The 10,106-nt window shown below is 43.4% G+C and overlaps 1 protein-coding gene across 1 annotated transcript in view; it reads left to right on the top strand.

The window, feature by feature from the left end:
• The first annotated feature begins 9,581 nt into the window (after positions 1–9,581).
• Spag11b (sperm associated antigen 11B) overlaps positions 9,582–10,106 on the top strand; it is a 1,601-nt gene continuing 1,076 nt past the window's right edge. Inside the window, exon 1 of the mRNA XM_055593292.1 lies at positions 9,582–9,636. Within this exon, the coding sequence (XP_055449267.1) occupies positions 9,582–9,636 (55 nt within the window). The remainder of the gene's footprint in view (positions 9,637–10,106) is intronic.

The raw sequence follows: 10,106 nt of genomic DNA on the forward strand, positions 1-10,106 counted from the left end.
GGGCACCGAAGAACCTCCTCATGGAGCTTGCTTCAAATGTGGTAAAGCTATCCACTGGGCAAAAATACTTGACTGCTGTCAGCATGCTGTCCAAACTGTGGACAAGCAGGACACTGGGAAGATGACTGCCCAACTTTGTTGACACAAGGTTGGCAAGTCCTTCAAAATCCCTGCTTCACAGAAAAGTCTGTCAGATATTCTGGGCCTGTTGGCTGAAGCAGGATGCCCCACTGATACAGAGGAGCCAGGTAGCCTTGGTCTCTATTATTTTTTTTTTATATTTGGAAGCTGCCTGCTCTGCACTTCCTGTTCACTTAGGGTATATTTATCCTTCTCAGGTCTCTGATGGGGTTGAAGACTAGATAGTTATAGTCTTACAGTTTTCTTTATTAAAGATTATAGACATAAAAGCTTAAATAGCGATAGAAAATTATTGGAGAGATGGCTCAGTGGTTAAGAGCACTGTCTACACTTCCAGAAGTCCGGAGTTCAATTCCCAGCAACCACATGGTGGCTCACAACCATCTCTAATGGGATCTGGTGCCCTCTTCTGGCATGCAGGTGTACATGCAGAAAGGGCACTCATACTAAATAAATAAATAAATTATTATTTTTATTTTTAAAAGGAGTGCTTAAAAAAAAAGAAGAAAATGATTTAGGTACAGAACTCTGGACTCATCAAGATAGGATAGATATGGAATACTTTTTCCAAGGTTGCCAAATACAAATGGACTGAATATTGTGAATATAATTCTTAGCTGATAGTTCTCATAGCTGTTCTCATTGTATAAAATTTATTGATATTAGAGATAAAGCTATGTTTTGGACAAAAGGAGGAGATGTTGGGGTACATTGTGTGAAGGTTTTCACTGTATATTCAATTGTTGATTGTGGCTGGTCATGGGCTAGAGTAGCCAAAACAATTTAGATGAGCCAGCTGACAGTCTACCCAGCTATACACCTAATCCTTTAAATACCATAAGTCTCTGTGTCATTATTTTAATTGCTTTCAGGTCTAAGAAAGTCCCACTGTACATAACACAGTGCTAGTCTCTGGAACACACACACACACACACACACACACACACACACACACCCCTGCTCATATATATATATGAACATATATAAATACATACATATATATATATATATATATATATATATATACACACACACAAAGAAAATAATAAAAATTAAAACCAGCCCTTAATTCTCTATAGCCTCTAGCCCTTGCTAGAGTACAAGACAACAGTCACCTGCTGTGGACAATCTGAAGCAGCCCCATATCCCATACCTGGGATCAAGACAAAACATAGTCTCATAACATTTTTGTGTTTTTTCAAAGAAACTAGAATTACAAAATTCCTACTACAAGCTTAAGATAAAGAAAAAAGAAACTCAAATGCAGCTTTTTGTCCTCATAGGAAACAAATGTTCATATAATTTTGTGCAAAGCTTAATCATTAAAGCCGTTTAAAATAAATCCAAAGTCCAACATAAATATCATTGGTGGGTTTAATTATTTAATCTTTCCAGGGCACTCCATAAAACTATTGCATTATTCTTATTAGTTCCAAAAGGAACAAAAAGTCCTATGCCTCAAGGATATGCATGTATGTACAAAGCTATCTTTAAGCATAAACTAATATTTTGTAGTATGCTTAAACAGTACTGAGGTATGAATTTAACCTAAGAAAGAACTTTCTGGATATTAAAATAATAAGACTTTAAAACGTGTTATCCAGGAAAGTTGTGGAGCCTCATTGGATTCACACACACACACACACACACACACACACACACACACACACACCAAAACAAAACAACCCCCTCCAATAAAACAACAACAACAACCACAACAACTCTTACTTTTTTTTTCACCCATCTGAAGTAAAATTTGCATTTCTGTTTGTGGACAAGGAAGTGGACATAAGGGCCTCTCAAGGTCACTTGTGAGGCTGTCTGCTCCTTTAGTCATCTTGTTTATGCTCTTTTTACAGAAGCTGTTTCTCACAGAATCCCAGACAATGACACCAGGTTTATGGACACCAGCTGTACCCTCGTGGGAAGATACTCTGGTCAGCAATACCTCAGGCTGCTGAAGAGCCAGTCGAGGCACAGCTGACTGCCTGGCCTTCTTCTTCCCACATCACCTCACACCCACAATGTCCTTCCTCCTACCGAACACAGAAGCCTTCCAAGGCTTTGATCTCTCTGCTCTGTTCATGGCTTGGAGCTTCCCCATTGTTGGGAAATCTGTTTCTTCCTCAGCCCCCAAAGCCACCCAAGAAGCTGGGGATAGGCAGGCACAGTCAACCCTGTCCCCAGCTTGGCTTCCGATGACCTACGAGGACCACCTTTTCTCCCTGTCTGCATATGTGGTGGGCATAGCAGCCTTGCGACCTGGGCTGCTCTGGCCCGGCTTGTTTTGAGTTCCTAGGTCACAGGAAAAGATACTGTGGCTCCCATGTTATCTTACTCCCTTTAGTCAGTAAGAAGGAAAACTGTTGTGAGGCTGAGTTCAGGAACACAGGCTCTGCTGCTGTCTTGAGGAAACGAAACAGCTTCCTGGAGCAATCCAAATGATGTCAGCTTTCCTCTGCCAAGGAGGGAGGCAGGAAAACCATTGCACAACCTCCCAACGTGGCCGAGATCGCCTTAGAGGGGTCCCACACTTGCGCTGTTGAGTTTAAGGGCTTCCTGGGCGATGGGATGATACATCAGGCCACGGTATTTAAGCTTTGAGGGAAGTGGGGAAACATTCCAGAAGCATTTCATTTTGCCTCTACTTTCTGGGGACTCCCTGCTTGTACCCCACCCCATCTTCCTCTAGCTACTAAGAACTCTAGGCAGAGAGAATTCTAGTCATTGCCTGCTATACTCTATTTTGTTTGTTAATTCGCTTTGCATCCTGATCATAGCCCCCTCCCTCCTCTCCTCCTGGTCCCACCCTTTCTCCCTTTGCTCCCTCTCCCCCATCCCCTACTCCTCAGAAAAGGGGAGCCTCCCCTCCCTTCCCCTTGCACCTGAGTACATCAAGTAGCATCTGGACTCAGAGCATCCTCTTCCCCTGTGGCCTGGCGAGGCAGCCCGGAAGTGGTCAAATAGGCAAGAGAGTCCATGTCAGAGACAGCGCTCCCACCCTGCTTCCTTTTCTAGGGGAACCACATGAAGTCCGAGCTCTCCCATCGGCTACATCTGTGTAGGGGGCCTAGGTCCAGTCCATTTATGGTCCTTGGTTGGTGCTTCAGCCTCGTAAGCCCCCTGAGCCCTGGTTAGTTGGCTGTTATCCTAGGGGCCAGTTTGTACCTCTGTGGCTCTGGGCCAGGTCCATACCTTTGTTTCACTCTAAGACACACAGTACTTTAAGGGATTGGATTTTTTTTTTAAATTTATCTTTTTTTATTAATTTAGCTCTTTTTTGTTTTTTAAATTATTTTATTTTTTAATTACAGTTTATTCACTTTGTATCCCAGCTGTAGCCCCCTCCCCTCCCAGTTCCACCCTCCCTCTCTCTTCTTCTCCTATGCCCCTCTGCCAGTCCAATGATAGGGGATGTCTTTCTCTCCTTCCATCTGACCATAGTCTATCAGGTCTCATCAGGACTGGCTTCTTTGTCTTCCTCTGCATACTGGTAAGGCTGCTCCCCCTTCATGTGGAGATGATCCAAGAGCCAGTCCATGAGTTCATGTTAGAGATGGTCCCTGGTCCTATTAATGGGGAGCCCTCCGGATACTGAGCTGCCTTGGGCTACTTCTATGCAGGGGTTCTAAGTTATCTCCATGCATGGTCCTTGTTTGGAGTATCAGTCTCAGAAAAGACCTCTGTGCACAGACTTTTGGTTCTGTTGCTCCCCTTGTGGAGCTCCTGTTCCCTCCAGGTCTTTCTATCCCCCCTTCTTTCAAAAGATTCCCTGCATTCTGCCCAAAGTTCAGGTATGCATCTCAGCATATGTTTTGATACCCTGCTGGGTGAAGTCTTTCAGAGGCCCTCTGTGATAGGCTCCTGTCCTGTACCCTGTTTTCTCCCTCTTCCGATGTCTGTCTCATTTGCCTTTCTGAATGAAGATTGAGCATCATACCCAGGGTCCTCCTTCTTGCTTAGCTTCCTTAGTTGTACAGATTTTAGTATGGTTATCCTATATTATAAGTCTAATATCCATTTATAAGTGAGTATATACCATGTGTGTCTTTTGGCGTCTGGGATATCTCACTCAGAATGATCATTTCTAGATACCACCATCATTCTTCATGATTTCTTTGTTTTTAATTGCTGAGTAGTATTCCATTGTGTAAATGTCCCACAATTTCTGTATCCATTCCTCAACTGAGGGTCCAGAATATATAAAGAATTTAAGAAGTTAAACAGCAACAAATCAAGTAACTCAATTAAAAAATGGGGTACAGAGCTAAACAGAGAATTCTCAATAGAGGAACATAGAATGGCAGAGAAACACTTAAAGAAATGCTCAACAGCCTTAGTCATCAGGGAAATGCAAATCAAAACAACCCTGAGATTTCACCTTATACCCATCAGAATGGCTAAGATCAAAAACTCAAGTGACAACACATGCTGGAGAGGTTGTGGAGAAAGGGGAACCCTCCTCCATTGCTGGTGGGAATGTAAATTTGTACAACCACTTTGGAAATCAATCTGGGGCTTTCTCAGACAACTAGGAATAGTGCTTCCTCAAGATCCAGCTATACCACTCCTAGGCATATATCCAAAAGATGCTCAAGTACACAACAAGGACATTTGTTCAACCATGTTCATAGCAGCTTTATTTGTAACAGCTAGAAGTTGGAAGGGATTGGATCTTTAAGTAGTGCTTTGTCCAGAGAGCCAGGGATGTGAGAAGGCAGAGAGACAGGCTCCTTGAAAACAAGCTGTCTTTTCTCTCATCTGCAGTCAGCAGACCTCATGGGTAAGGGAGGGACAGAGGCAGTCAGTCACACAGGAGCCGAGGTTGGCCCCTCAGGCCAAGTCGTCATTTATGAGACTTGTGATGTGTGTGCCTCTTTTACCATTCCCCTGCACTCTTCCTCGTTTCCTGGACATCTGGGTTCAGCTGCTTCTTGGAAGACTGAGTGACGCCACTGTCTGCATTACCTGCCCGCAGTGTTGGCTCAAAACAAGCTAGTGGAACAATGTGTGTTTGCTAAGCAACTAATGCTGTGTACCTGCAGACTCCGTCCTGCAACATGGAGACGGAAAGGCCTCTAGCCATTCCTCTGTCCCCTATCACTTCATCTAATTAATTTTAAGTATGAAGCAGACTTTGAATAAGGATAGGCTAATCCACCGTAGATGTGACTTCAAGGACTAACAGGATCAAGTTCATAGAGAATCGGCATAGAAGGACATAGTCGTAATTATGTTATTTTGTTTACTCATCATATTTATTTTTATTATATTTATGTATTTTACTTTATTTGCTTGCTTTGATGTACATATGACGTGTATAGGCTTGGTGCTCATGAAGGCTAGCAGAGTGGATGGGATCTCCTGAAACTGTAGTTACAGATGGTTGCAAGTTGATGTGGGTGCTGGGAACAGAACCTGAGTTCTCCACAAGAGCAGAAAGTGCTCTTTATCACTGGGCCCTCCTGCCAGTCCCCAAAGTCATAATTTCACTCTTTCAATAATGTGCAAATATAACAATCAGGATATAAGAAAATGGGTCGTAATACGGAATATTGAGAGGAAGAATTTAGCACCTAGCATTCCATTTCCTCAGAGGGCAATGAATTATTTTTAAAAGTAAAAATTATTTGGCAACCTCTGGTTCCTGGGAGGAGCAAGATTCCCCTCTGTAAGGTAGCTCCAATTAAGCTCTATATAACCCCTCTCTCTCTGTGTATGCATATATGTGTATATATAAAATAGTAGGTTTCCATGTGGCTTTTCTTTTATTTTTATTTTTACAATTTATTCATTTTATATCCCAATTGTAGTCCCCTCCCTCATCTCTTCCTGGTCCCACTTTCCCTCCCTCATCCTCCCTTTCCCCTAGCTTTTCCAAAACTCCCTAGTGTTAGTCATTCTTCCCCCATCCCACTGTCTTCCCTGCCCCTCCCCGTTAAACCTCCTTCCCTGTTATTCTGCCTTTGAGAGCTGATGGTTTCTGGGTGAGGGGAGTCATTTTCCTTTAGGCATGTGGCTGTGCCAGGTCAACCAGCTCCAGCAGTGTCTCCACACCTAGCAGTGGATGACAGAACAAAAGCCTCATGGCAGGTCTGACTCTCATGACACTTCTATTAACTTCATCTGAAAATCATCAGCCCTATCAACGGCCCTATTTTCATATGGCTTTTAACTGATAGGAATTTTATCAATTGTATTTTGACATTGTTTCTTCTTTGAAAGGTCTCTGGCTCCCAGTATACCACACCCTCCAGGCTGACTCAGCTTCCTGTCTCACCTGCTCTAACTACTCCTTCAGGTGTGCCTCTCTCTTCTTCTCTTGGCACGGTGGCTCAGATTTGGCCCTCATCTATTCAAATTCCAAAGTGGTGCCTTCTGCATGCCATAAGCTTTGCTCTGCCTCCTAACCCTCCCTCCTCAGCCCTGCTGCTGTTGCTCTTACCTTGCTTTGTTGTTTTTAATGCTTGTCTTTAGTCAGTATAGCAAAGATTAATTTTTGTTAACATGGGGGGATAAAATTGTCTTCTGGTCCCTTCAGTGGCTTATTTGATGGGTGTTCACTGGTACCCAAGCAACATTCCAGATGCAAAATAAACAACAAAGAATGCTTGGACCAAACCTCTCTACTCTTGTTCCCATTCAGTGCTGCCACTGTCTCAGGTAAATGCCATTCCCGGACCAACTCTGCTTCTGTCATTGAAAATAAACTCCAAGGAAAGTCTTTATTGTACATTTGTGAGGCAACCACAGAAACCACAGGATTCCTCCAGCAAAAAACGTGATCAAAACTGGGCAGAGATACTCAGTGACCTATGCTTGAAGAAGCTTGAAGAAGCAGAAGCAGACAGATCTCTGTAAGTTTGAGGCCAGCCTGAACTCAAATCAAGTTCAAGGCTACACAGAAACACCGTGTCTTGAAAAACCAAAAACAAACAAACAAATAAAAGAAAGTGGGGAATAAAAAGAAGTAATGATGAGTCAATGCAATCACAATTCAGTACCTATGTATACATTTATAAAAATGTAAGTACATTAAATGCCACTAGTGAGAGGCTATGAAATTATAGTTTAAAAACCTCCAGTACAGTTTGAAAACTTCATGACCTAGGTTGGACAATCAACTTCTTGGGGGCCAAAATAAACGAATAGGATCACTATTTACTCCACTTCCTTCTCCTCCAGAGATGAGTCTGTTTCCAGGCAGGAGACTGAGAAAAGTGACTCTCACGAATTCGTTCTGGAGAGTGAGGTATGCCGTTGTAAAGGAGGGAGATGAGAAAGTGGAGCTCACTGACAATCTCCTCAGTGTCCCAGCAGAGACGCAGGTTCATATGTACAATTGCGGGGTCCTGAGGAGCTAAGCTCCAGTTGTTCTGGCAGATGGCATAGCTGTCAGCCTGAGTCTGATCTTCACACCTGCACGTTTCATATCTGCTTTACATCCTTAATTCATAAGTATCGCTCAGGGCAATGGTCCATTTTATTTTAAATTATTTTTATGATTGATTGTGGGCACAGAGCAATTTCAGGGTCCCATTTATCCTGTCGTCTCATTTTTATTGGTACTTTGATTTTATTTTTTTTTTCATATTTTTGTACTAATTCTTCGATATTTTCACACAACTTATTTTGATCCTAGGTAGCAACTTCATGAACTTTTACAAAGGACAGAAAGGCCTGGGGATCAGTTGCCAGGGTCCTCAGGCTTTGATCATTATTGCAGAGCTGGAAATGTCTGATGGACTCTTGGCTGTCCTCTCTGTGGAGGGAACTCACTGTTCAGCCACAGCTCGGTCTGGCATTGTGTTTTACTCCTTTTTGTCAAAATGCACTTTTGCTCAGGCTAGAGGTCAAGTACCTGTGCTCTCGTCTGGGTAGCTGAGGGGGAGGTCAGCCGGCATGAACATTATGAAGCTGTCATAAAAATGAGAAAGCTTTCCATATTCCCACTTAAAACATCTCTCCAACATATGCCATCCAAACAAAGGAAAGAGCAGAGTAATGGGTGAAGTCTGCTGTTTGTTTAGCAATGAGGCTATGGATGCCTATACATCCACTCAGAAGTTAGAAGTTATTGGAAGGGTTAATGAGAAACTACTGGAATTGCCATGGGAGCCCTGAGGATAGGCTTGTTTTCTTTTACTCTTTGGTTTATGATTGATACATATTAATTACGTATAACGAGTTTCATTATGGCAGCTTAACGCATGTATACTTCATATTTTGGTCACATTCACGCCCATTGCTCTCTTGTATCCCCTCCCACTTCTGCATAACTTGGTCTAATTTTAACTCCCTACTTTTGTGTCCTTTGCCTTTTTAATTGACCTAGTGAGCTCCACTTGTGTTGCTTACAGGAACAGTTATGAAGAGTTCCTCACAGGAACATGGAGACCTTAGTTATATCTACGCCGCTGGATAAGATGTCAGATCCTCAGAGAGGGGCTAGGCTTGAGTCTCTCCCCTTCTCCATGGCAGGTTGTTTGGGCAGTCCAATTTTGAATGGGTAACCACAACTGCTGTGAGTTCAAGGGCAAAGATTTTTCCATTTTTATTGGAATTTTAAGAGAAGCAAATCCAACTGACCAGAGACTAAAACAAGGACAGGATGAGTAGCTGCGTTGACTATCTGTTTCAGGATCATCTGCCCTGGATTCTGCTTGGGACCCCCTTCCTAAAGATTGCTTTCTGTCTCCCTGACCCCTCCAACTGACCTCTTCAAGTGGAGAGGACCTCGACAGATGTGAGATATGCCTTCCTCTCCCAGTGTGGACAGCATTCCGCCTTCTAGTAGTTTTCCTTTTGCAAATTTGTGAATTTGGTGTGTTGTATCTGGCCTCTTTGCATCCCTCTGCTGCTGCTGCTGTCACGTTCTCCTATTTTCACTGCTGTGTGGGAAATCGCTAATTGTCTCCTTATGTCATAATCTGCCGCCTAACTCTTGTCTACGGACTGTGATAAGTCACACTATACTGGAAGTTGTGTGTGCATATGGGGCTGCGTTTCTGTTGAGCAGCTCTCTGGGGGTGGCTTCTGCTCAGAACAGTCTCTGTGGTGTTCTCAGCTGAGGTGGGTCCTGCCCAGCCGAACACTTCGAAGGCCAAGGACACATCTTTACACGATTAAGTCTCTGTCACCTCCCAGCCTACCACAGGGCCTGTGTGCAGCAGCCAGTCTCCCAAGGTCCTTCTTCAAGTTGCACATGCTAAATTGGCCTATCTCTGCCTCTAGGGAATGCCACTGTGGTCTATTTTTAGGCAAAGAAGAAAGATTACCTGGCACTTTCTGCCCACAGCTTAACTCAGTAGAGCAGATAAATGCCTTCACATCTGAGTAGCATTCTCCAAAACTATAAAGGTCTTGTCTTCCTTCCCCACCTGGCTTAACTCTGTCATTAGTCACACCTGCTTTCCTGCCCAGAGAGGGAGCCATAAAGCATGAAGGCTTTGCTACTCTGTGCTGTTTTCTTCTGCTTGGTCCCAGGAAACTCAGGTAAATATCTTCTGAATAGCCCTGAAGAAGGCTTTTTTTCCTGCCTGTGGACAGTACTGAGCTGTGTCTGAGTACAGACAGTGGGCACAGATGGTGGACCACTCATAATGAAGAGGTTTCGGGATTTATTTTGTTTGTTTGTTCTTTGAGAGTTGTAAGGGTTTACAGCACAAGACATAAAGACTATTTTCTCAAGTACAATAGAAAGGTCTGGTTGCAATCTGAGATAGTTTTTTTCAGCATAGAATTATAGTCATACGTGTGTCAGAACTGGATGGGAACAAGAACTCTTCCCAGGCAGCCAAGAGTCTGTGGACAAGGAAGTGCCTGCAGAAACAGTGTGACATTACTGCTATGCAGTGAACAGAGAAGGTATTCACATCTATGGCGTTCCTCTAGCTTTTGCATGTAACCTACTGTGTACACACACACACACACACACACACACACACACACACACACACACACAC

This window comes from Psammomys obesus, unplaced genomic scaffold, assembly GCF_907164565.1.
Source record: "Psammomys obesus unplaced genomic scaffold, mPsaObe1.curated_primary_1811, whole genome shotgun sequence".
Classification (NCBI taxonomy): Eukaryota; Metazoa; Chordata; class Mammalia; order Rodentia; family Muridae; genus Psammomys; species Psammomys obesus.